The sequence below is a fragment of the Accipiter gentilis genome, chromosome 3, assembly GCF_929443795.1.
Source record: "Accipiter gentilis chromosome 3, bAccGen1.1, whole genome shotgun sequence".
NCBI classification, from domain to species: Eukaryota; Metazoa; Chordata; class Aves; order Accipitriformes; family Accipitridae; genus Astur; species Astur gentilis.
This window is the reverse complement of record NC_064882.1, coordinates 28,235,896-28,263,863: the sequence shown is the minus strand read 5'-3', so window position 1 is coordinate 28,263,863 and position 27,968 is coordinate 28,235,896. Positions and strand designations below refer to the sequence as shown.

At 36.3% G+C, this 27,968-nt stretch overlaps 1 protein-coding gene across 5 annotated transcripts in view; it reads left to right on the top strand.

The window, feature by feature from the left end:
• The window catches only part of RBPJ (recombination signal binding protein for immunoglobulin kappa J region), a 155,911-nt gene that overhangs the window by 107,908 nt on the left and 20,035 nt on the right, over positions 1–27,968 (top strand). For 4 of the 5 annotated variants that reach the window (XM_049795469.1, XM_049795459.1, XM_049795444.1 and 1 more), the window contains exons 2-3: positions 17,335–17,373; positions 20,575–20,670. In XM_049795469.1, coding sequence (XP_049651426.1) covers positions 17,335–17,373; positions 20,575–20,670 — 135 coding nt within the window. Of the gene's footprint in view, positions 1–5,447; positions 5,470–17,334; positions 17,374–20,574; positions 20,671–27,968 lie in introns of those variants that run through there. The other variant, XM_049795452.1, reaches the window with a different exon arrangement.

The window sequence follows — 27,968 nt, the reverse complement described above, 5'->3', positions numbered from 1 at the left end:
TCACATTTCACTTCTCCCACTACACTGCTCATCATAGAAACAGTCCAGCAGTTCTTCCTCTGTCCCCGTGGCAATACCATCTATTTAAAGAGCTAGGCACCATCATAGCTAATATGGTACGTAACTTGACACACAAAATTATTACAACAACCTGTGAACCACTGGGGAAATAAATAAGTAAAGTTACACAGTGATACACTTTTCTGGTGTTTATCTTTAAATTGCCAGTATGTTTTATTAGGCTTTCTTCAGGCTAGTAAACATAACATAATTTGATACCTGTTCCAAGAGGTTTATAGTCATAAATAAACTTAGTATGCAACTCATGGTTTGTTTGTGTTTTTTTTTCTAAATCCACTTAACGCAGGGGCCCTAAAATTGTGTATAACTCAACAGTTAAGTTGCATTTCATAATTTATTATTATCATTAGAAATTCTGGAGACCCTCTGCTTACAATCTGACTGTAGAGCAAACAGTTGGTTTCTGTATTTCTTATGCCTGGGTCAACAGCATGTAGATAACAGATTTAAAAGACTTGTAAGATGAACTGCTGGTATTGTATTCTATATGCGTGAATGCTGTTTTGACAGTGTTTAAACTTTCCCATAACCATATAAGATAATTTATGCACTTTAAAATTGTCATTCTGAATTTTCTTCATTTGCTTAGTCTGTATTTTGCATATGCTATTGTCAAGTAACAGGGTTTTTTGGTCTCCCAAGTTTTTCTATAAACAGCAGGACTAAAAGAACTTGTGTTTCCTATACATTTATGCCCTGTATGATGAGGAAAGTTTATGGGGCAATACTATGAGCTCCTTCATACCTAATGGGCAAAGTCTAGCTGTAGTATGGCTAAGGCATATGCTTGCTATCTATCCAAATGGCATATGCAAAGTGACCAGCTGTGAAACAGTATGTAATTTCTAAGTTCTGCTTGTCTTTTTCAATGACATCAGTATTTTGGAAATGTCTGTCCAGCCTCCAGTTTTCATAAAACTCATACTAACTTAATTGTCTTTAAAAACTCTTCATTTTCAACTTAGAACTGATTTATGGGTTCCAAAGTTATTGCAAGAATGGCTAATCAGTTTTATAGATAAGCTTCATTTTTTAGTAGATTGTGAAACTAAAGCAATGAAGGAGTATTAGCTGTTAGTAAAATACTAAGCTTGCTCTGTGGACACATTAGTGTGTCCATATTTTCCAGAATGCATTAGTGCCTTAGAAGAAAAGATACCATCTCTCTAAAATGCTGAATTCTAAGCCATACCTTCTAATTTAGGACATTCCCCGAGTTTCTTTAGGATGAGACTTTTTCATTTATCTTGGCTGCACAGGCGTCTGCATGTTTTAATTTAGGAGTTTGCTTATCTATCTGATTGCTGAACCTTAATGATTGCTTTTGTCCATGATTTTCCCATTTTTCTTGGAGAGCTCAGTCTGCCCTGTTTCAAGCAGGAGCAGGCAGGAATTGTGGGAAGGAAATCTCCCTATTGATTAGCGTGTTCCGCATACTATGCACTCAGCAGTCCTGTGTTGGCAATAATTTTTAAACCAGTCAAGATACAATTGAGATGGTGGTAGCTGCTAACTGAAATGACTTGTTAAATTTGGTTGTTTAGTACTTCAAAACAGTTTTGCTGATTTACTTTCCCTTCTGGCCTGAATGTACTTGAAAGAATGAGACAATGTTTTGAAAAGAGGTTGGGTTCAGAGCTCAGCAGTTGGGAGTCTTCGTAACACTGCTTAGGCACGCTTATCGTGCAGTAAAATCCTTACACAAAAAAATTGTGCCAGCACAGGCATTATTCTGGGAAACTAGTGTTGTAGCAGTCACAGGTTCAATGTCGTGCAGAAGTTAAGTGCTGTTGGGTAAAACTTTCTTTTAAAATACTAGTTCCTTAAACACTTAGAATACCTACATCAAGTAAAATTTGTCTCAGAAACGTTCTTGTTTTCAAGTTGGCTTCATAGTTTATAGTGTACCTCATTAAGATGCAGGGAGAAGTTTTGCCAGTAATTTGCATCTGTGTGGAGTTTAAACTTGACAAACCTGAAAAGCAAGCCTACTTGAATTAAGTATGATTCACACAATTTCCATTTAAAAAAATGGACAATAATAACTGCTTTGCATTTGTGCTCTGCAGATACTATTTTTTTCTTATGAAAAATGGCCCATAAAAGCTATTTGGGCACAATAAGAACCTGTGTAACTATGTAAGAGAATTCAAATATTATAATACCAGAAGAAAGGATGATAAGGTGTTAGCCTGCTGACATCCCAGACATCTAATCTAATCTTTTTATATGGTTGTGGTAAATATACTGTGATAAGGAGGGGTAAAAGTGTATTTTTGGAGTGTCCGTTTAATTATCTTGTTCGGGGATCATTGACTCATTTACCACAAGAGTTATTAGAAGTATTACCGTATTTGATGATTGACGTTGTAGAGGTTATATTTCTTTAGCAATTTGTTTCTAAATATCTGAGTTTTGCAATTAAAAATAGCAGTAATTGAAAGGAGCTTTTAGCTTATATCATTTAAACAGAAATATATTTGTTACACCCTATTTTCCTCTTTCGCCAGTCAAGTATTTGTTAAATGGAAGTCTGAATTTCTGTGTCTTTCCTATGTGGGAATGCTCTGTTAATTATTGCAGGGGCTGTAGCTGAAGTATAAATTAATCTCTTGGAAACATAGAAATAATTTACCTGTGAATCAATTCAACAACAAAAAATCCAAAGCTTTTAAATCTTTTAAAACATTTCTGGTTTTATAAAAACACAGGTTTGTAAACTGCAGAGGGAATATCACCTAACTTTGCTGTCTAGTTATGCGATTTTTAAAGGTCTAAGAATAATTTGCTTATATAAAATGCTTCCCAGTTGGAGACCTTTAGCACAACAATAATGAAAAAGATTGACGGTGAAGAATGGCCTCCGAATGATTTAGCTGTCCTAGAAAGTTGAAAAAGCCTTCTAATTCTCCCTCTTTTCTGGGATGTGTGCACATTGGTGCTGTTTTTATATTCATGGGATGATGTATTCATAAGCTTAATTATGAAACAATATACTTGAGATTGATTAATTCTAGAATACTGACAGCTCATTTTGCAACTGCGCCCAGTTAATGTTAGTGTAACCACATAATTCCTGGGTGATGCAATAAGAAAACATCTGAAATCTAGGAAACCCTGTAATTTTGTAAAACAGGTTGGTGCCACATACGGCTTTGTTAAAGAGTATATCTATTCACAGGTTTTGTGTCATCATTTTAATCTACCGAAGAGATGAATTTTATTTGCCACTCCTCTGAGTGTTCTGTTGATTGCATTGTGGTGGTACTGGCACTCAGTGGGTTCCTGACTGAATCAATAAAATTCACGTTCCTTCCTTCCTTCCTTTCATCCTCCTCCTCCTCCCCCAAAAGACAGTTTTTGTTCTGGGTTACTGATTTGAATCTATCTGTGGAAAGGGCTGACATGTGCTGGAGTTTGGTGTGTAAGGGTAGGTCAGCGTAACCAGGGGGAAGCTGGCAGGCAAGACTTGTGTTTGGTGGTGACAAATCAGCTCAGCTGCCTGCGAAGCCACAGTCCAACTGCGAACTGTAGTGGCTGTGACACAGACATGCTTGCTAACCCTGACCTAGCAGAGAGGTGGGAAAGGCATTTGAGGCAGTGGTGACTTAAACTGTCACAGCAAGACTTGTCAGAGTTGGCCTGCTTAAACCTTAGAGAAGTTAGTATACTTAGCTGTCATTTTGCATTAAGTTCTGACTGCGTTTGAGGTGACAGTCTTATAACTAACCTAAGCTAAACTTTGACTGCTGATAAGATCTCTTAATTATGCTTAAGACTTGTTTTTTTACAAGTCATTTTCCTTGCAGAATTCTTTTGTGTTTTATTTTCTTTCCTATGAGAGTTACAGGCTTGCTAGAATGTAAGAGAAGACAAGCTTAGCTGCTCCTTCTGTGTAATCTCTTTTGGCTTCTGTTAAAGTTGAATTTGCTGAGGTGACTGAGCATCTTTGTGCAACCAAAACTACTGGTTTCCCTCTGCCTCCGGCTTCCCAGTGTATTAGTGGTGTGACAGATTGATGGGCTGAGTTGGCTCCCTCTGAAGGTCCTTGGAGTAGGACAGTAAGCCCCTTAGAGACTGATTAGTATGTTCTTGTTTTTCTGCTGATAGGAAGCAGTTGCTGTAGTATTGAAGCTCCTTTGTTTATGTGGGTATAGAGTAAGGAAAAGCACATGGAAGAGTGATTATTTTAATAGAGCAGTGGTTAGAAATTTTGAGCTGACCAATGACTATCCTGTCAAGAACCCGTTATCTCTTTATGAGGTGTTCAAAAGAAATACGTATTTGCCTTTATGGTTAGTGAGGTTAGGCTGTCTTTTTGAGAATCTTCCTTCTTTGTAAGTTCAGTATGGTTCTTTACCACTTCCTTGCAAAATCATTCACAATTTCTGCTTCTATTATGTATTTTTGGCATTACAATGAACGGTGGCAATTCAAAGAAAACCATGAACCTGAAGTTTTTGTGCTGCTTTTTTATTCACTTTTTTTTAAGATGCCTTCTGCACAGGATATGGAAGCTTATCTTCCAGTTAAGGATGGAGGGTATATTTAAAGAGGGGAGACTGTTCTCTGAACACTGCAGATATTCAGTCATTGAAAGCAAGGTTCAGCAAATCCTCAGGTACTATAGTATATTGGAGGGTTCCTATATTGGCAGGAAAGTGGTCTAAAAAGTCTCATCTTCTGTCTAATTTGTGACTTTTGTCAAGTAATCAGGCAATAGAGGTAACAGTAAGTTTGTTAAAGTTGATTTCTCATGCATCTAAAAAATTTCTTCTTCCATCTTATTTGCAATTATGGGCAGATGGTAACTGTAAAAAGCACAGCTTTATTACTCAATAGCTCTGTTCTTACCTTATTTAGAAATTTAATTTCTTAAAAGAAAAGGTAGCTGCTTGTTTTTTAAAGGCTCACTGGTACTTAAATTATGGTTTAGTAGGGGACTTAGAATTGCTTTCTTAGGAAATAAGAGTCAAGTTCACTTGTGAAATATCTGTTCACAGGTGATGTGCAAGGTGAGATACAGGCGAAAATTTACTGTGCTAGATGGACAAGAAGAATCCTAATAACGGTACACTGAGCAAATCAGTTGTCACTAAAAGCTTTGAATGTGGGACATTACATGTGGAAGCATGCTTCAGACTGTTTTTATGTATTTGCAGTTTACCATTATTTTAGTAGCCAGTTTTGTGAACTATATGCAGTTGTTTTCCTTTTTCCTAACGGTTGCTCTTTTGTGATCTCAGTGGATGAAGATAAAACTAACGAGCCTTATATTGCACATTCCCTATGCCGTTACAATAGCTGAGCCAAATTATATTGTGTTTTAGGACTGAGATTCTGTTGGCATGCTGATTTTTCAAGTTGATAACTCTTTCAGTTGCTAAGGTAAGTGTGTGCAAATACGCAGTTTCCACTGAACATTTGAGCCAACGTTATTAGGGAGTCAATCACAAATAATAGCATGTGAATATAAAGGAATCTGAATAAATGGAATAATTTTTGATGATGTTTCTCGCATTCTATACCATTCCAACATTTTAATGGCATCCTTTAAGTTGATAACAGTCAGGTTCTTTAGTATACTTGAGATCTTTGGGCTACTGTTGCTTCTTGCAGCAGGTACCTGCAGCAAAAAGCAAAAGCAGGGAAAACACATTTCCAGATACATGTTTAGGCACTTTCTTGTTCTTAAATAAGCTGTCATTACTGACTTTCTTGCCTCACTTAGTGTGGCAGAGTTGTGCGAGTTCTGTTTGGATTAAAATTATGTCCTTTTTGGACTAGACCTTTGATTTTTTTGAGTCATGTACGAGTATAATGATTTACTGGATGAAGGGTTTTTTCCAAATGTAGGTAGACTACTATAAAGAAATGAGTTTGTTTACTTTCTGTACGTTGTTTAAAAGTGAGCCTACTTACTGATACGGTGCAGGCTGTATTTAAATTGTAGTTGTGGTTCTGTGATTTTCTTTTTATGGGGATTGGAAAAGAGAGAGGACAATAATGAAAGCAGTGTGGGAGGATGAAAGCAGGTCAGGAAAGGGAGAGGGAGTTTCTAATTGAACCAGTGACTTTCAGTGAGAGGGCGTGACTAAATGAAGCAGAGCTTTTTCTATTGTATTTATGTCAGTATTATTTGATATAGTGCCAAAAGTGTATGTAGTGCTGTACAGTCGAAGACTCGTTTCAAACACGTAACATGTTCCCTGTGCTGGAGGACTTAAATTCTTTAAGTATAGGCCGGAGCAGTACAGGATCATGCAGTACAAAGATGTGATAGTGCATGGTTGGTGGCATTCACCCTGGAGCAGGTGGGTCTTTTTTTTTTTTTATTTATTTTTGTTTTCTTGAAGAGAGGGAATGTTTTGTGTATCGATCAAAAACTTTCTGGTTTTGTGATTTCAGGGGCTGCTGTGCCCCCTGCTTCCAAAGAGCCACAGTGCAGTTGGACCACCCATCGTTTGCTCTTTACAGAGGAGAAAAGGACTTCAGGAGTAGGAGAAATGTTAGCATTGTTCATGTCCCTTAGATATTCTCGATTGGTGAGGTTTTAGTTAATTTTATGTCCTTCTGTAGGATGGACAAGAAAGAGAGGGTACCTTGGGTCAGTAGTATTTCAAAGCAGATTGGCTGAGGTTGGCTCTTTGTACATTATGTGTAGGTATGAAAACTGTATTTTTAAAAATGGGTTAGCTTTTAGTTCATCTCCTAATCTTAGGGCAAAGTCTTTATAGCAAAATTTATTACAGTAGACACCCTAATGAGAATCGGGGCCTAAGTGCCGCTGACAGGCAAAAGTGAGAGTGAGTTGATGACTGCATGTGACTCTGTTAGTGCATGTGTTCATCCTGAATGATGAACCAGCCTGCGGTGTGATGGGTGATCTGGAAACTGTCATTTTGCTGACTTCATCAGCTCTAGAGGATTGCACTTATGAACACTGTTGCACCTGGAGGGAACAAGAGGGGAGATAGGTGTCATTTCTTCAGCAGTTTCCTTCCATACCTCAGGTGTGTGATATTATAGAAAGAATAAAAGCCTCTGAAATGCATCATTTATCTGTGTGTTTAGTTACATATGTCATATTACATAAATCCAAGTATGTTCATAGCAAAAAATCCCAACACTCTTAAGTCAGATACATCACTGCAAAATAATGGATCTACATAATCTTCAGTGTCTTCTGCACCTTTTCTAGAACTAAATAACGGCCACAGCACTATTTTTATTGGGGAAGTAGCACAGCAACAACTTCTGTGGTTCTGCTAAGCGAAAGGAAATAGTAGACCATAAAATGTTTAGGGATTTAAAAACTCCTTTCTCTAAGATGCTACGCAGATAAAGTCACAGTAGTTAGGGACACTCACAGTGTAGGTTGGGTCATATTAGGCTGTATGGCATTAAGTTACAACAAATTATAAAGATCAGTGGAAGGCAAAGAAAAAATATGTGTGGGATGTGGAGGGCTGTAGCCTGAGAAAAGTTAAGTCTGCTCAGAACTTTGTGAAGAATTAAGGTTGTGTGGAATAGTAGGCTATGGAGTATAGAGTGGCTGAGAGAAGAATTACTTCATCACCTGTCCTTTCTTTTGATAATATAATATAAGCTTGTTTATTTTAATTCTTTCCTTTTAGTTTGTATTTTCAGTGTGGTGTTTGTTACTGGTAGTGCAGTTGTCTCTATTTCCCTTAATGATCGGACCTGTGGATATTGAACTTGTTTTTGTTTTGGAGAAGGTAAAATTTTCCTTCTGAAGGTCTTTGTTTTAGCCATTTATATGGTTCATTTATTCAGTATCCTCATACATGGAAAAGATAAATGTGAAATGTTCTATTTGAGCATAAGTAACATTAATTGTGTTTACTTCGATCTTATAACTGGATCTATGAATTCAGTTACATCTTTTGCATTAATCTCTTAGAAATTGTATCCTTTAGCTATTTTGGTTTTTTAATCATGTGTTAAACCTGTAGAACATCACTTTTTTGAGCTGTGCATTTTTACCATTGGCAAATCATAACAGTGCCCTACTTTCAGCTTCATTTAAAAAATAAAGGATATCAGTGTGGAATAAGGTGCACTTATAGAAATCAAATGCATCAGTTATCTCCAAAAGCAAACAAATATTAAAAGTGATGTGAATCAACAGCTACATTTAATGTGTATTTCATAGACCAATTATAGCAGAAACCACTGTATGAAATTTTGTGGTCTTTTTTTATATGCCAGCTCATGTGGGATCATAAATGGCCATTTTTTAATATGTAGGAATTCTCTTTGTGTCTGTGAAACCACCAGATGGGATAATGTTTCCTAGTGATAGATGATCTTTTCCCTTGGGAGCTGTGTTCTAAAATGTTTGTAAGAGAATATGGTTGTGTAGGTGAATGCACAGAAATATTTTCAGTATTTGCATCTTGTCTTCACAGAAATCTGTGCACAGGAAAATATACTTAGTTTAACAGAAAATTCCTATGTTTTAAAATGTACATCTGCTGCTTTGCTTTTACTGTTGATGTAACATGTTATTCAAAATGTGGAAATCTGCAAAAACAAAACAAGGGTGATGTGGAGTAGCTGAGTCTTACCATGTAGGTTGCAGTGTACTGCTTAACCTGTATGAAATGTTTTTAACAATTGGAAGATTAAGGGATAGCTCCCGAGAACTATTCAGTGTGTCCTGTATATGGGCACTGTTTTATATATGTTGGCTTTGATAATTTTAAGCATGTTTAAAGTCCATGAGTATAAACTTTCCTCAGTGCTTCTTCAGTTCCTCACTAATTTGTCTGTGGTAAGCAAAGTGAAGTTGGAAGTGGGCACAGGATAGAGGATTAAAAGAAAGAGAGAAAGTAGGGTCCCAGCATGCTACTTGAATCCATCTCTTTCAGCTTTTCTCAGATGATGTCTCTGTCAATAGCTGAAAAGGAATACTTTTATATTAATCCTCAAACTTTAAATGTAAAACTAGAAAAACCTAGTTTTTCACTTTCCTAGATCTTAGATAACCTCAGTAGGCCAAGTAAACCTAGTGAGGTCACATACTGGTGAGCTTGTAGTACACCACATTTAATAGGGTTTGTGATAATTGATCACATAGCAACTTGAAATGAATTCTTTGAAAAGTATTTTTGTTTCTTGTGGTAGAAGCAATAGGCCCTGTTATGATGGGGGTTGTTTTGTGCTAAAGGTTGAACATACATTTGAAAGACTTTCTAGCTTCCCAGATATGTAGCGGTTGTTTTAAAGATGAGGGAGAATGATAAAAAATACCTGTGGATGACTTGTCTTATTTTAATTTCTTTCTTTAAAAGGCTTTTGTCTCACTGTTCAACCCCAAACTCTTCACATTCTTTCACAAGTTTCATGGCCGTGTAAGAGTTCTAGAAGGTTGTATCTGACAGCTGACTGTGTTTTTAGAACTGGGATTAAGCAAAGCACAGAGGTTTCTTTTGCTACACTCTTAACTACAATATACCTATAGTAGTTGAAATAGCAGTATTTTGTCCTCCTCAATCCTGTCACACTTAAGTAGCTTTTGGGATACCACCTCTTTGGTAGATACTAGAAATATTGGAACTTAACTGCAACCTCTCACCAAACTTCATTGTCACTTCGTATTGTTAGAGAGCAGAAGTTGGAATTTCTTATGTTCTTTCTTTCTGAATTGCCTAGTATATTCTGAAACTTCTCTAGAGATTATATAAAAATCTTAAATTCTTTTCATTAGACTCCTCCCGTTTCAAGCATTGTTTCTCTTGGACCTCCTCTGAGGAAGTAAAAACTTTCTTTAGTCACTATATTTAATTTAGTATTCTTAATCATCTCTACCCCCTAGTAAGCCTATGCAAAGCACACTGTATTTGTCTCAAAACCCATTTATTTGACAGCTTTTTTTAGGGCAAGTGGGACTTGCCACTCAGTCTCTGGGTCTTATACTGCCCTGGATTAGTGATAGCCATATCTTATTTCTGACAACATTGAGAGGTTTGTGCTTCAGGAGAAGGAGCTGGAACGATTGCACTTACAACTTACACTTGCAGTTACAAGACTTCCTTCCAGGGAAGTTGCCTTCTGAGTGCTTGTCTTGGGATTGTTTTCAGAATCCATACTGAGGTATTACAGTCATCTCTTGTAGCTTATTAAAGAGTTCCTCTAACAAGTTCTGCAGCAAATTCTGTGATATGTGCTATCGTATAACTGGACTAATAAAGAATTGGTTTTGCTATTCAGGAAAATTATTAGGCCCTTGCTAGATCAGTCAAAAGCACCAAGTGTACAGGTCCAGTTGGAAATGATTTGACAGTTGGACGTTTGAGAGTGAAACTTTTCCAATGAACGGGCACTCTGCCTTTTCAAAATCTGGCACTTCTTTCCCATGTAAAAAGCATTCATTCTTTAGTTTTCTCTGGGTCTGGCTGGGATGGAGTTAATTTTCTTCATAGCAGCTGTTACAGTGCTTGCTGTGTTCTTTGTGAACAAAATAGTGTTGATAACATGCTAATGTTTTAGCTCTTGCTGAACAGTGTTTGCACAGCATCAAGGCCTTCTCTGTTTCTCACTTTATCCCATGTCTGTCCCCCCCCAGTGATTGTGGGGTGCACAAGACATTGGGAGGGTCCACAATCAGGCAGATGACCCGAACTAAGCAAAGAGATATTCCATACCATACAGTGTCATGCTCAGCAATAAAATGGAGAGGAGAGGGGTTTAGAGAGGTTACCCAGCTTTTGCTTGGGAACTGGCTGGGCATCGGTCTACATGTGGGAGGTGGTGAGTGATTGGCGTGTTTTGTTTATCTTTCTTCCACTTTTCCTTTGTTTGTTAAACGATTTTTATCACAATCTACAAGTTTTCTTGCTTTTTACTCATGCTTTTCTCTTCATTGTGATGGCGGGGTCAGGGGAGTAAGCAGCTGTGTGCTGGTTAGCTTCCTACTGGGCTTAGACCCCAACACCCATGATCTCTCTATGCTTATGTAAGGCAAAAAGAAAACAGACATCTCAACACATTAATATCTGCTATGTTTTTGGATTCTTCAGGGTAATGCAAGTATTTTGCTCTTATTTTCAATGTAAAATTTTTAAGACACCATGAAAACTTCTGTCACAGAAAAAGTTGACAGAGAAGATGGTAACTGTAGTGTGTTTTTACTGGTCTTTGTATGTTCTGGAGTTAAATCTGAATGTTTTGCCTTGCCATAAGCTTTTCTGATGCCTTATCTCCTATAATGTTCTCAGGCCCATTATTCTCACTGAGCAAGTCTTAGTTTGCCTTCATGTCTTCCCATTCTCAGTCCTCTCTCTTCCTGCTATTCCCCCCCATGTTGACTTCTCCAACATGCTTGCTTTCTGGTCAGCTGTTATTCCTACTGTACTCAAATTTGTCAACTCCCTTTTGCTTTTTGGCTTTCTGGAAAGCTTTCTTTACAGAAAGATCCGTACTTTTCCTACTAGATGCCAAAAATTGTGTCAGTCTATAGGCCAAGTAAAAATAGAATTCTTAAGGCAAATTGCTGAAGTTTGCCTCCATTTGAATGTTGTGGAAATATTTTTTTAATGCTTCTGTGCTCGGTAAATAAAGGTGAATGGACTTTCTCAGGGACTGTAAAAAGGATGTTCTTGGCTGAAGCCCAATACTGGAAAAATTTGAAGTTCGTATTCCAGGCAGGAGGATGCTAGAGCAGTTTAGTGACCACAGATTTTCAGTCAAAGTTGAGGATGGGACAGCATGTGGTTTTTTTAAAATATAATTTTGTTCTTGCAAATGGCAAAACTGTCTTGGTTAATTTTAATTTACCTATTTTCCTTCCAAAGTTGACTTGACACATAGAACCATTGGGGAAAAAAACCCACCTCAGCCAAAACAGTTATCTCCAGAAAGTAAGACTGTATGACAGAAAAAAATTTGGTACTTCTAGTAGAGGCATATAATAACTGTTAGATTTTCTTTGTCTTTGTGCTCCTTTGTAGATGCTGGAAACAGTGGAAATTCATACTCCTGCAGCCACAGAAAACTATATTATAGTACGAATTATCTGAGCTAGGAATTCCAAATAGGATTTGGCATTGTGATATTTTCTGAAAACATTTGAAACTTACCCTATATGTTGTGTCATGTTTTTACCTAACCTGAGAATATTAAAAGTTTGAGCAAAACTAGTTAGTGTACTTGTAAGATTAATGTTTGTACACTTGTTCATTTCCATTGTTACTTGAGGGGCAGTAAAGAGGTAGAAAAGGAGTAAGTTCACTTCCTGTTCTGTGAATGGGGAAAAGAAGTTTGAATAAAAGTTGAATGACAAACTAGGACTTGCCAAATGAAAAGGATGGACTTGAAAAGAGGAATGATTTGAGACATGAAGTGGGAGAAAAGTTATGCCCTCAGTGCAAAATGTGGAAGTGAAATTAATTTAGCGTCAAAAGAGAAATAAAATACATGAAATAATAGAATACAAACTAGTGGTTGGAGAAAATACAGGACTGAAAAAGGAATTACTAGAACAAGTGTAACTTACTGCAACAGCAAGTGATTATGGTGTGACTAATGCTCACGCTCATGTTTGCAGTGCAGTGTCTTAGGGAGATACTAATAAAATAGTTTGCACTGAATTAGTTTTGTGAATTGAAACAGCAACTTGACTGTATGTTCAGAATTCCAATACAGTACACCTGAAACAGCACTTAGTCTTGAATAGTAAAATAAAAAACAAAGGAAAGGCAATGAACTTGGTGAGCATTGAGATATAATGATATATAACTTATAATTAGGATTTCAAATTATATATATTTAGCTTATTTAATAACCACTGTAGGAATACAATTATGATACAATCTTTAGTTTCCTCTCCTGTCTATATTTGTTATCCATCAATCTGCATATTTTCAAGATACAAACAAAGAGGAGGAATAGAAATACTGAATATAAAAAGGAACTTCAGAACAGTGAAATCCAGGGAAAACCTATGCAAGAAAAATGTTGCAGTCTGTCATCTCTGACAGGTAACCTTGAAATGTCTGAACTGGCTCATTTTTCAACATGCTAGTTAAATATGAAAATTCGAAATAACAGCAATCATAGCTTGTACAATGTCTGTCATTTAGTACAAAACCAATGATAATGTGTTTCTTGTGCTTTAATATGAGCTGTCTTAACATCAGAAAAATTAAAAAGCCTCTTAGTCTTTTTTTCTACATGGTAGTTACTGATAGGTTTTGTACTTCAGGTTGTGTTTTCAATACAGGTATCTACATCAAGTTGCAAGCACATGGAAAGAGTAAAACAGATGAACCATTACATGAAATACATGTGATGCTTTTTTGGTTTGGTTTGGTTTTTGTTGTTTTGTTTTTTTAATTTTCATGTATTGTTTGTATATCTTGAGTTTTGCAATGTGACTGAAAATCTGGCATCCTGAATGCAATTGCTGTTGTGGAATATATCTGGTTCATAGGAGTGTATATACCAGATTGTGCCTGCTAGTGGTCAGTAATGGACAATTAAGAAAAGAATATGAAAGATAGGGTAAACGTAGACTGGGTTTTTTCCTCCTGGTAACTTCTTTGCTGCTGGTAGAACATGGTTTAGGTTTTCCTGAGAACAAGGTTGTAAAAAATAGGTCATTGTGAGTTATAGAAGCTGATGGAGTTCTGTACCAGATTTTTGTTCAATCTTTTGAGTTCATTTGTGCTTTCAGCCTCCATAATATCCTCTAGCAATATGTTTCACAACTTAGTTATAACAGTGTTTGTAGAGCAAGGATTTTTTTTTTTCTAATATGAAGTTTTCAGATATTAGATTTATTTCTTAATTCCTGTGTGTGTGAGAGAGAGAATAACCATCTCCTTTTCACATTTGGTCAATTTTTTATTAGTCTCTTAGGTCCCTGCATCTGTTTGTCACTCTTCTCATGCTCTTACTCTCACTAAAGGCTGAACAGTTTTAGCCAATTGCATATGAAAACCATTGAGCATCCATATTGACTTTTGCGTTATCTTTTATTACACTGAGATAACTTTTTCCCACTACATTTTCAGTGAACTCCAGGCAGTTTTCAGAATTGTGGGTGTGTGGCAGAATAATGTTATGACATGGTAATGTTTGTGTTTCCTATTCCATTCTTAATCATCCTTGAATTCTAACTTATTTGACTGTTGCTATTGAGCTAGGGAGGTTTTTTACTGAGTGTGTAAGAATGCAGTGTCCATCAACCTTGTTCATGCACGTATTGGTCACTTATTTAAATAATTTTATTTATAGCATTCCTGTACAATTCACATTAATTTTTCCTAAAATATAGTTATCCCTGCGGAAATGTCTGCTAATCTGAGTGATGTGTAGGTAAGTCTTAGAGTTCTTGGTTCTGAAGAACATTTCTGGGATCTTTGAAATGATTTTTGAGGTGGCACAGGAAAGTGCTTTTCATTGAAGACACTAAGGCTAGGGTGCATCACTGTCAGTCATCCATCAAGATGATATTATTGAGGAAAAAGTAGCTGAATTTAATGTAGAGACAGTAAAAAACTGGACTTAAAGTAAGTAAATATGAATATGTAATTTCTTCCTGTTCTACCTCTCCCTCTAATGTATATTGAAAGAATGATAAAAGATTTACCAGATTTAGTTTGCGTCATCTCTTTGGAAGGTTTGTGTTGCTAAGGCTACATTTATGTGTGTTCACAAGTTTATTACAGTGCCATAATTAACTTTATTTTGGATGGAGGAGGCTAGAGAAAGCTGGCATGTGATTTATAAAGGTACTGCACTGAGCATCAGATGATCAGAGTTTACCCTGTGCATCTCCAGAACGGCTCAGTGCTTTAGCTCTGCCTCTGAAGAATGGGGATTTTGGTACTTTTTCCTGTGCTGTATATTCAGGCTTTGACTAAAGAAAAAGGTGGGGTTTATTTCTTTAAGTAATTGCAACTGTTTCGTATAGATGCCTTGTTAATAAAGCTCTCTTTAGGCAGCAGTAAGTGTATATGCAAGGGGATGTATCTGCTGCTTTCAAGAGCTCTGGATGGGTAGATGTTGCCTTAGGGTAGTGTAAGATTTTGTCTGGGAGGGGGTTTTTGTGTTAATGCAGTTTCTGATGTACCAGTGTCTTCATCTTGGATTAGGTCTATTGGCCACAGTACAAGCAAGTATGACGTGTGTAATGCCTCCTTTGCTCCAAATTAGGCACTTACTAATTTTTTTCATGGTGAATTAAAATGTGCAGAGGGATTGAAACAAAAACTAGTTCTACTCAGAATCAGGCAGCTAATCTATAGGGTTGTTGTTTGTCTGGAGAGTATTGCTTAAAGGTAATCTGTTGTCTAGTCAGTGAGTCACAGAGAGGTGAATCCTCTGCCAGACATAATGATCCTAGGTCTTCAGGGGAGAACAGTAACAACATAGATAGTACCGGAGGTGGGATACACACACCTACTCACACTGTTATCCAGGAAAAATCAGAGGCACAGGATATGCTCGGGAGGTTAAGCTAGGCAGATCCTGAAAAGATAAGTGGTAGAAGCAGAAACACTTTGGGATATAACTTTCCTGCTGCCAAACTGCAAAGCTGTTTGGGTTTATTAGTTACCTTTCTGCATTACAAATGACAATGCAGTGATACATAACACGGAGAAAAATACTAATGAAGTATGTGTCCAATAGACCTCAGAATTTAAAAAACATAAAAACAAATCTTGCAGCAAGACTTTTAGATTCATTGATTCATTAAAATTTAAAATAAAGTCAAACAAGTGAACAGTGTAATAACAACAAAGTAAAATGTAAAAGGAACTTCTGTCTGGTTGGAAAAATAAATTTTAATTTCACTGTTTAAACTGAAAAAAAAATTTGGCTTCATCTTGTTTATTCAATTCCTGTATGTAGAGTAAACTACCAGTACTTTTTAGAAGGTTAATTTCTCAAGTCTTGGAAAAATAACTTCAAAATTTGCTGAATGTTCTCGTCACTGTCTTTTCAGGAGAGTGCTCCTCTGCTCAACTATATAAATGGCAATAGCTGTATATTTTTACTTTGTACATTTCTAGAATTACTCAAATGAAATTGGAATGTATCAAATCATTCCACCACCAGTTGCTGTAGAGTTCAGGACAGATCCACTGCATGAACAGGGGAGTTGTCACATCATGTAATGATCAAGTTCTCGCTGTCCTAGGGAGCCTCCAACACTGTTGTAGGGCAGTATTAGAAAAGGGTGTTTTTCACTATCTAGGAAGCATAAAGAGAAAGATATGCCCACTTATCAAAGAGTTTGGAAAGTCATAGAAATACTTATGAACACTGGCAGCAGAAGCACAGCCTCTTATGTCTCAGTTTATTTTTAGATGGAAAGGTGTTAAGCTAAGCCCGCTTTTTTTTTTTTTCTTTTCTTCCCTTCCCTCTTTGTCCTTATTTTAGTTTGTGGTTATATTTCCTTACCAGGTTGAACAGATGTATGTTGCTGGGGTACAGCCTTCCTTTTTTCAGGTCTTTTACCTGACCATTTTGGTTTAATCTGAGGATGTTTTTGTTAATGAAAATATTTCTGTCCTGTGTAAATTCAGTATCTTATGTAAATAAAGACTTTTGTGGAAAGTCTTAACCTAGTGTAAAGAGTGTACGCTCTCTCAGGAACAGTGTTAAAGCACTGAAAGAAATGCAGCTGTCTCAAAACACTTTATGGCTAAAAAATGTTAAGTGTATAGCAGGATTTTTCTGGATCACACTTGGCTACATTCCACAAGAGATATTTTTCTTATAATTCTGTACTGAAACGTATGAAATACATTGTCATCCTTTTTGTAAGAAGTCATTACAAAAAAAACAGATTTCTGAGAAATTGTCCTGATGGGAAGCATTCACTGTGATTTGTCAACTCAGAGATATGTCTGTTAATTTCTGTATGTTCATAACAGCTGCCTTTGTTGGCACTTCTGGTCAATGCTATGGCAAAGATCTTCTGGTTATTTACATACTTGTGATATCTGAACTTTTCAAAAGTGATTCAGAGAGAAAGCAAATGTGACTTTAGCAAAGAAAGTTATCTATTGTTCCAAATTAAAAAAGCCCCTGGTGTTATGGGAAAAGCTGTTGCAAGGAGGTGGTTGATATTTTGATAGTAATCTATCTAGGAAATTGCAAAGAAAAGACACCAGATTCTGATACATTTTCAAAAATTGTAAAATTGGGATAGTATTTCACTGCAAAACTATGACTAAACACTTAATGTTTTAAATTAGCAACTCTTTCTTTTTTCAGGAAATTTGGAGAGCGACCTCAACCAAAACGGCTCACCAGGTAAGCATTAAAGAAATTCTGTTTTTAACAATTTTCTAAAGTTACCCTTTTAATTCTCAGAAGGATTTCCAAGTTAAAAAATTGTGGGTTGCTAATCCTAGAATTTTAAATATCAAAGCTTTTCAGTTATTGTATGCAATCAGCAGCCAGAAGAGAAATTTTGAACAGGGAGTGACTTGGTTTTAATGTGATACTCAGAATGCCTTTTTAGAAATGGTATTGACTTCACATATCAGTTACTGTAGATTATTCAGTCAGATGTGAATCTGCTTAGTTTTTAAATCACCAGGAATGAGCCGGATTTCTTTTCTTGGGTAAAAGTGTCTTGTGAGGTCGTGTAAAATAATACTTCTTACTGCCAAAATTCAGCTATTGCGTTACTGCTGTCATGCAGCAGGTAACAGTACAATGAACACAGTGCTGTCAAGTAGTGATCTTAACCAATTTTTGGTGAAACCTAAACAGTCAGAGATAGCATCAAATAGTACCATCAAGTCAATCCATTCTGAAAAGTGTTTAGAGTGACTGGAGTACTGTGCCTGATTTGTTCCTGGTCTGCCTGGCAGGTATTTATACTGGAAACTGTTAAGTAGTCACCATTTTTTCAAACTGTTGTAACACAGTCTATGCAAATGTTTATTATTCTGTGCCACAAACTGTGCCCATTATAAGTAGCTACTGAGTTTAAAATCCACTGTTTGCTTGAAGTACAAAAGATGTGCAATTTTTTTGTAGCTTTGTGTGGTAATAGTGCTGTATAAAGACACGGAAACCCATTGTAACTCTGGCCTACTTCTGTTTTGAATGAAATTATGCCTCATGTAAAGCACGGGTTGGGGGGAGCATTTACATTTTGTGTTGGGGATATCTGTTTCATTGCGTTTCTGGATAAGGTTCAGGTTAGCTTGTGTCATTGTTAAACTTCATTTCAATGCAAAATTGATCTATACTGATTTATACATAATGGAACAAACATTGCTGTTTCCTGTTGGCCTACCTATTTTCAGGGATATTTAAAGACACTAAGAATTTATCTTCTATGATTTTAAAAAGAACAAAAATAATGACTATTCAGTGTAAGGTCTTTTAATTAAGTTTTCTATTAACTATAGTGACTCTAAATTTCATGTACAGGATTTAGCTACTCAGTGTGCCAGCTGCTCTTTCCTATGAGTACAGGATAGGCATCTGGGAACTGCTAGCCATTCTTCAAAGCAGTAGCTTTTAAACCATTTCTATACTGATAGAGGCTGGAGACAAGCCACCTAACTTTTTTTTCCTTTGAAGAGAAAAATGCTGAAACAGAAAACTGTCACACAAACTTTTAAGAGTATGATTTGGTTTTGTAATGCTAAAAAATGTATCTGTAAATCGTTAAAGGCATTTAGTTCAATTATTGGAAAATTATCGCTTTTTTGTGTTAAGGCAGTCCTGTTTGTCTAATAATATATTCATTGTTGTGCAGGCTTTGACGGAACAACACTACTTTGTACTGTTCTAGTTGTTTTAGATGTAAACTATAATAGTACTACCTTTGTGGATAGTTTTAAGATTTAATAATGAAAAAAGTCATGTAAGAATTGCAATGGTTATGTCTTTTCTTTATCAGTGGGAGGGATTGGAGGAGAACATTCCTAGTTCTCCTAGGAGCTTGGATTATACAAGTCTTGCTGGTCTGTTGCTACAGACAAAAGGCAGAATTTCTTCCTCATACAATGCTAAATAAACATGAGATAGCACCTAGTGGTTTTGTGTGTGGGTTGCTGGTTTTGAGTGGTTTTTTTAATGGTAGTCAAGCCAAAAGTTTTTAGTATGACAGGTGTTCTTAGTTTAGTATGACAGTACTCTTTATTAAGAGTATGTCAAATTGTCAGATTAAAAGTTTTTAAACCACTTAAATGAGCTAATATATATCATAATGAAATGTATAATCATTTCACAGTGAATTATGTTTTGTGGTTTAAAATATATTCTTAAACAATGGTTGTAAATAAAGTAAGTCTGTGCGCTTTGAGACAGTTCTTCCATCTGTGCTTTCACAGATAAGCAGAAGTTTTACAAATGTAATAGATCAAGTTAGTCCAAATTTAAAACAGTAATTCAAGTCTTTGCTCTTATATCCTGCTATTTACACAGAAAATCTAGCACACCGATCGCTGTCTTATGCAGACGTGACAAATGCAAGAATTTACAAAACGTCATTAGCAAAGCTGCGTTGTTGATGATGTCCCCTCCCTGCCTCACATCTACTTGCTTGCCTCTATGAAACCATATGTGGGGATTTCTTTTGGAAAAGGTCTTGTCAACAAAATACTGCTTTTTATCTTATATCTTTTTTCACTGGAAATGTTTGGTTTTCCAGATCTGTCCAAAGGGAATTCAACAGTTGGGTGCAGTTCACAAAAAAACCCTAACCCCAGACCTGTCAAAATCCCTCTTTTGCAGCTTTTCATCTCTTCATGTAACTTTCTGTTAAATTCATAATTTGTTTCTCTGGTTGATGAATATGAAGATAAGTGCATTGGTGGGTATTCAACCTGCAAAAGCTCCTCCAGGGACTTAAAAGTGTTCCTGTCAGCACTCTGACACAGCTAAACCCTAGGGTGTTGAATTTGGCATGCTGCTTAATGAACAGTTAGATTATTATACAGACGAATGATAGGGTGTATTGTTCTCTTACTTCTCTCAAGGAATAGCTGTTGGTGTGTTTGAGGTAATTATAGCTTTTGTATGATGTCTGTCATTACAGTGATGATGAACGATAGAAAATTTAATTATTTTTTTTACGTGATTGTATGCAGGAAGTAGAGGGTTTCTCTAGAAAACTAGATGAAACAATAAGATGAAGAATTTAACTTTTTCTTAGTATTTTCACAACCAAAAGAAAACTTTTACATAAACATTGCAGTTAGTTAAGGGGACAATACTGAATTAATAAAGTGTGCATGGTGTTTGAACATGGTGTAGTGATTGGCATTGATAGCACAGACCCCTACGGCTAGCTTCATGCAAGATAGTTGCTTGGTTTGGCTGTGTAATTGTCTTAAAAAACAAAACAAACTCATCTCGACCCTATTAATGGTTGTCTTTTTTTGAATTTCAGGTGTTTGGGGGTTTTTATCCTAAACCTGTCTTTGGATTATTATAATTGTAAACAAAACCAAAAGAACTTCCAAAGCTTATTTGTCTTTTAATTTTTAGGGAAGCAATGCGAAATTATCTAAAGGAGCGAGGTGATCAAACAGTGCTAATACTCCATGCGAAAGTTGCGCAAAAGTCGTATGGAAATGAAAAAAGGTAAGTCTCATTCTTTCCTGGCTTCCCTCTACAGCTCCCAGCTAGGGAAACTATAGTGTGTAGTCTGGTGCATAGTACGTTGCAGAATTCCTCAGACTGTGCTATAGTCTGAAGAAATGTAAACCAAAATGTGTTCTCGTAAATCATTTAATTATGTAACAAATGCTGCAAACCTGTGGCATTCAATGTAGTGATGCCTGTTTCTGCTGAAAAGTTCTCTATCTGTGGGTGAAGTTCTTCTTCCTTTAAACTAAAATGGCTCTAATTTGAAGCCTTCCATTTTAAGTCTGAAGTAAACGAGGTGACTAAAGGTGACTATTTGTAGAGGAGGTTTTTTTCCTGAGTAATTTCAAATTAATGTGAAAGGGAATTTGCTAGCCTCAGTAAGATACTTCTCTGAATCAGATCTGTAATAGGTTTAAAAAGAATGACAGGTCAATCATAACCATATTTGTGATAAACATTCTCTCGTAAAAATCAATACAGTACAAGTTATAATAATAAGTAATTTTCTAAGGGACAGAATCTACAGGAAGATGCGAGGATGAATGCTCTTTAGGCAAAGGTGAATTTCCTGCAGTCTTCTCTATGTGAATTTTCTTTAAGTATAAATTATACTTTTCTACCTTAAATTTCACTAAAATAAACAGCACAGTATTGGGTTAGTTTTCAGATACTTTGTATTATTAATATTTATTCGCCACAAAAGCCCACATATTCAGCACATCAGTGTTTTGAAGTTTTCAGCTTTCTTTTGCCACTGTTGTGCAAGTCCTGTTACATCATTGTTTTTCACAGTTTTCTGAGGTTTGAGATTTTAACATATTTATGTATGAAAGTGTTAGAAAACAGGAACGTTAGAATTAAGCCTGCAAAGTTCTTGGTTCATTGCTACCAATCTAAATCATGCTGCTTGATGCCTGCAAAACACAGCGATGCAGACTATATTTTCAACTGTTCTTCAGTATTCTGTGCCTGAGTACTTCTCTTTCAATATGTGTCATCCTTTCTGTTAGCCAGTGTCTCAAGTCCTTTCTTTTGGGCAGTGTCCAGGTTCTGCAGCTCCATGGAATTGTTTACTCAAAGTACTTTTTAGATCTTTCTGAAATTCTTGATGAGAAACGAATGGGAAGTAAGTGAAAGAGAAAGGAGGAAGGGCATGGAAGCGGACAAGTATGCTGTGTGTCTGCTTTATAACTATACAGCCTCTTGCTCACTGCCACGCTTAAATACAAAAGGGTTGCAATGCAAGGCCTTACTAGCAGTAATGATAACTTTAACTCTTTGCAGCAAACTCAACAGCCAGAAAGATTTATCATGACAGTATAGGGACCTCTGTTACTTTCTCAGATTGTGTTGTCATTCAAGAGTTGCACAGTTAACTCGTCACTGCAGATGAGTTAAGCATATTACTCCCAAAAAAATGAGGGGTGTGCCTGCAGATAAGAAAGTGAGTTTCTAAACAGTTATCTCTAACTTCAGTAAGTTTGTTCTCTTGGGACCAGTGCAGTTCATGAGGGCAGGAACATTTTGCAAAGCTGTCCTGTGTATCATTATTTTGGAGAACAAATTGCATCAAAAGAAGGGAGAAAAGAAAAAGATAAAGTATGTAATTTTGATTATTAAAAGTTCCATTACTGTTGGGAAAACTTACATAAGTGTTTTGAAGAATACAGGGCAAAGCTTCAAATTGTTATTTGAAGTTTCTGAAAGCTCCTATGTGCATTCCATAGCCTTGCCATAAAATTTCTGTTGCCTTGAATATACGTGTATACTTCACTTGATACTGTTAAAGTCACTGTGGCACATACATTACCTAAGTACTGTTAATGTTCGGCAAACTATTCATTGGTTTCTCACTGCTTGAAACAATTGCTAACTTGGGATTAAGCATTCTTTTACCACTTCAGATTTTGTGAGGTGCAGTTCAGTTGCCTGTCAGCACAACTGCAGTTGTTCATGAAACAGTACCTCAGATTCACCTCTTTAAAAATGGAAGCATGTCAAATGAGTGTAGAGAATTTCAGAGCTTTGCAAAAAGCAATAAAGAATGAAAATGGTTGGATGTTTTTTATAAAATAATATGATGGTGAAATGATTGCCATTCTGGTATGGGTATGAAATGAAAGTTTGGAATACATCCCAAGATTTCATTTTTCAGTTTGAATACTTTAGTTTTTCTTATGTTTTAATGCACCATTTAGACTGTCTCTGGTATTGTTCTGCTAGTTCCCAGACTGTTAGCGTCAGTAATGATGTCCTGTTGTTATCAGTGTAAAGAAAAATGCCAGTTATTAAATCCTTGGATCCATGTGTGCCCTAAGGTACTTAATGAAACTGAATGATGAATGAGCTTCTCTTTTTTCTTTTTCTTTTTTTTTTTGAGTTTTTTTAATGGCGTCTGTTTTATTCATAGTAGAATGTGCCCTTTGCTTCTTCATATTGCTGGAATGAGCAAAATAAGTAAAGGTTTAAGGCTGCTTTATGCAACTGGTCAATCATGTTTTCACCATTTTTACATTAAATACCATTTGTGAAATGAGTTGTTTTGCATACATCTGCTTTATAGACAGAAACCTATTTCATACCTGTTTTTATGGAGAAATTTCATGTTTTCCACGGGACTTCATTATGGCATGGATATAATCTGGTTAATTTTTGATCCATAAAGAATAAGTTAAATTGTGCTATCTTTGTAACTAAGAATTCAAGTTACAAAAGGAATTATTTCTTAAATTTGACATGTCTTTCAAATAAATATAGAATCTAAAAAAAAACAGAAACAAACTTCCACCTTTTGTTCCAGTCTTTAAACCTTGTTTGTTGAGAGGTCATGGAAAATTTCTGTCATTAATAAACTTTGCATGGCATAATTAAAAGGCTAGCACAATAACTACCTTTCTGTGTTTTGATGAGGCTTAGTAGATGGTGAAATCATCTCTTGAAAACTCACTGTAGACGGTGCAGATCTCACGTAGTGTGGTCTGGTTTAAATAGGCCTCACAGAAACACAATTCCAGGTTGTTGCCTCATGGATGGAGACTTACTGGGTTAATTTGAGAGTGTTCTTGATACTTGTCTGTAAATAACAATAATTAAAGGAGGCGTCTTTCTTTTTTGAGTGGACTTTTCTTATTAGCCTTGCTTTTCCCAAAGTTAATGTTTAGTTTAACAAAGTAGCCAGGAGGTCAGAAGCTTAGTGATGGACTTTAGTGGAATTTAAGACTTTTTGCCTAATGTTTCCTGTTGGATGGCTGTCATCTTTCAAAGGCATTCAGCTGGTAGAGGCTGAGGTGATGTTTAGTCCTGATGAGTGTGGCTGTTTGGCCTGTGCTTCTTGGGTTTTTTCCATATTTACCATTCACTGAGACTTCTCTCTTCAGAGTCTGAACAGTGTGAACATTCAACAGTTTAAAGTGCTGAAGTGTTTTGGATTCCAAGACATAGTTCATCAAAGACTGTGAGCCGGATTGGTATTTGTGAATTACATACTGTTCTGAGTTTAAACATTATCACTACTGATTAGCCAAGAATGGTCTAGCTGTGTCTTGTTGTATGGCTGTTAGTGAAGGAGCTCTTGTAATTTCTGCTCAAATACTTCACGAAACTGAGCATATCTGCTCTCTAGTAAATGCTCTTGTTATTGAGAGCATAGCCTTTTCCAGGGCTTACCCCATGGATTCAATACTTCATCCTTAGCAGTCTGCCACCTAATGATTTTTCATTTGTTTGTTGTTGTACTGAATTCTTTAGTGGATGATGTTAGTTCTTTCAACTCGTAAGAAGGAAAGAAGACTGCTGAGTAGTTTCATGCTCAGAATAATGCAGGTAATTGACAAACACACCTCCTGCCTTGACCAACTCTGAATTGACCAACAGGTACAAAGGAAAAACTTCTCTGCTAATGTCACCCTGAACATAAAGAAAACTAGCTGGTAGACACATCTAAATCCTCCTGGAGGCAAAGACTTCTGTAACATGAAAACAGGGAAGACTTGGGTGATTTGAAAAGGCAAACCTTTGTGCCCAGAAGCCTGTGGTTTGAAAAGAATATTGAGTGCATCAGAACTAGGTAGCAATGACATAAGCTGGTTTTATTTTACTTTCTACTCCTTGCTTCCTGGCAAGTTCAGTTAGGGTAGCTTGTCTACTTGAAGTACCGTATTTTCTCTGTGTTGATTGGCCTGAATTGACTGAAGGAATATTGTTCTCTCCTTCAGTGATTGTCTGATTTAAAACAATATTCCAGGTGGGTGCCAAAGACTCAACCTATTCCACTTTTCTGTTGTTGCAGTCAAGACTCAGAAGCCACTAGAAATTATCTTGTTCTTCCCTTCAAGTCATTTGGAATAAAGGGGAGTGCATCCTTAGGCAAATCTCAGCTTGGTTTTCTTGCCATGGAAAAATGTTCAGTTTCCAGCTGGTCTGATGGAAGAGATCTGTCAGAACAGATGAGTAACAGCTTGCTTCTGTTTGCCATACTGAGTTACTGAGCCTGGAGTCTAACATGAGGTTGGTAATACTATGGTCTTTCCTTGTTTGAGTGGCCCATGAAATTATAGTCTAAGAAGGCACTATGGGGACATCCTTTACTTTTTGGAGATTGATCCTCTGACCTTTCCTGGTTGATATCAGTCCCAATGTCAGCTTCATTTAAAACTGCCCATCATTTTAATTACACTGATCACAAATTCTTGGAAGATGCATAGGAGGAGCATCACAGAGAGCCTCTTCTGAGAAACTAGGAGTCCACAACAAAATGATGTCAGGTTATGTTAAATACAAGAAGTATTTGCAGAGACCTGGTATCCCAAAAAGTTACCGTGGTTCAGTCACTGTGCTTTTTATCAGCAAGTAGGAAGCACTGAATCTGCATCTCATCATGCAGTTCTAACAAGTGTGGAATAGGTTTTGTCCAGGAAAGGCATTCCTGGTAGTTATACTTCTAGTAATGAAAGAGCTCACAGAGTTGATCCCTAACAGATCTCATGTGTTTTTTAGATCAAGTTGTTAGGTATTTACCTCACGGAAGAATGTCCCGTGTTGTTTTGCTGCTCATTCAGCAAGGAATTGCCAGTCTGCTCATGGCATAGAGAAAAGGTATTAAGAGAATATGTTATAAATCCAGTGAGGAAATGATATCCTGCGTGATTTTCCACCATTACTACTTGTACTGAAAATTCTGAACAAGCGCATAAGAACCAGGCACAGCTGCCTTTCCCTCTGACATAATTTTCTTTTTACTATAGGTCAGATATACTTCAGAAGAATTTTTACCTCCTACTCAGTCTTACTTTAGTTTTGTGGTTAAAGAAAAATAGAGGTAGGCTCTGTAAACCAAAGGTTGAAGGAAGAGTATTTTCATTTGTTCCGCCAAACATTGTCCTACCTTATTTCCCATTAGTAATAGTGGAAATTACTTTACCTAAATTACTTATTTTGAGGAGGTGATTTTCTTTTCTCATTTCCTCTTTATAGTTATCTGAAAGCCAGCCTCTCACATAAACATTTACATTCCTATTTACATCAGAAATGTTTTATTAATGAGAGAACCTGTTTCCAGCAGTTATTTTATACATATCTAAGACACTTTATTTAATCCTCTGTGAAAATGAGAAATATGAGGATACTCATGGTTTACTCACACCATATTGGATAGAAAATTTATAGTTAATCCCTTCTATACATGAGTTCCTGGGATTGTAAACATGAAGTAAAAAGCCTGAAGACTGTACTAGTCTGTGTCTGAACTGTACTGGGTGAGTAAGAGGCTGACACGTAAGAAAACCCATTCAAATTGTGAATGTCCAGACTCTTCTTTCCTGTTTGGTAGTTTTAACTAAACTTAAAATCATCTTCAAAAGATTCTTTCTTTGTTGAGTAAGTCATAGTTTTCCAAGGTTTTTTTCTATGTTCTAATTTAAAAAGAGTGCTGTAATTGTGGCTTGTTTTCTCTTCATTAATGGGTTAAAACTTGTTTCTTATAGTTCTTCATTGCCATCTAGTGGTCATAGTTATTCAAAGGACGTGGTTTAGAATAAAGTTGAAAATGAAAAAGGGGTATGAAAAAAGTTTGGGATTTTTTTTCTTGTGTTCTAACCACTAAGATAAATACAAAACAGTACATGAGGAAGGAAGGTAAATGCATGATGTTTGCTTTATGGTGCTATACCTACTTGGAATATCAGGGGTTTGGTTTATTTTTTGCAAATCATTGCTCTGTTAATAAAGGTTTATATTAATTTTTAGTCTGTGTATAATTTCTTTATTGGAAATAGCTTATAATTGTGGAGAAGAAAATTAGTGGGATACATCCATTAACACTGAAAGGATCTTGTATTGTCATTTGAGGTTCAGAAGCTGACTAAATATGTGGTGTACTTTTTCTGGTAATCTGAGTTTGTTTCCAGAAAATCAACTCTTGAATAAATGCATCTGTTACTTGAAGTTTCTCCCCCCCCCAGAATTGCATTTCCTAATCTTGGACTTAGTTCATAACCCACATTTGAAAAGTATTTTTCAGAGAGGACCACTGTCATATTTCCCCTATCTGGGATGGCAAAGTACTTGGGCATGATCATTACCCTCGCTTGACCCCTTGCCAGTCTAATAAAAACGTGTGTCTCTTATCCTCTTGCTTCCTTCCCACCCACATATACATCTGTGTATATCTATATATTTTTTTAAAATATCTTCTCCAGTAGAAATTTTCTCAGTGTAATGCTAAAGCTGTTATTTCTTTCTTTGTTTTGGTTTTCTGTTTTCCTAAAACATGCCAAAAGTTGCAGCAACCAGTAGATGAACCTCAGAATCGATTTTTAACAACAATTATGGTATTCACATCTAGATGTGGGGTGATACAGGGCATGTAAATTAGATTGGTCATGTAGAAAGTAAATACACACCTTGTACTTTAATATTAATTTTATGATCTTGACCATTGTCATTGCACTGTCTCCCTCACAAACATAAGTCCTCTTCAGATAATTTTTCCTTTATGGGAGAGAAACATTTGAAGAAAATGAGGTTATGATATCTGTGCTATTTTAAATAAATGCAATTGAAAAGTAGGAAATGCATTCCTGGTTTTGAGATCAAAAATTTGCAATAGGAAGGGGAGGATTTAATAGGCAGGTAACAGAAACTCATGGTGTTCTTAAATATACCCCTCCTGCATCATTCAGCATCTTCATGAAGAAAGCTGGAACAGAGATCAGATAGCAGAAGATAAGAAGCAAAAGGCATAATATCAATCAAAAAAGGGATATGCTGTTTGATAACATTTATTACTGCTTACT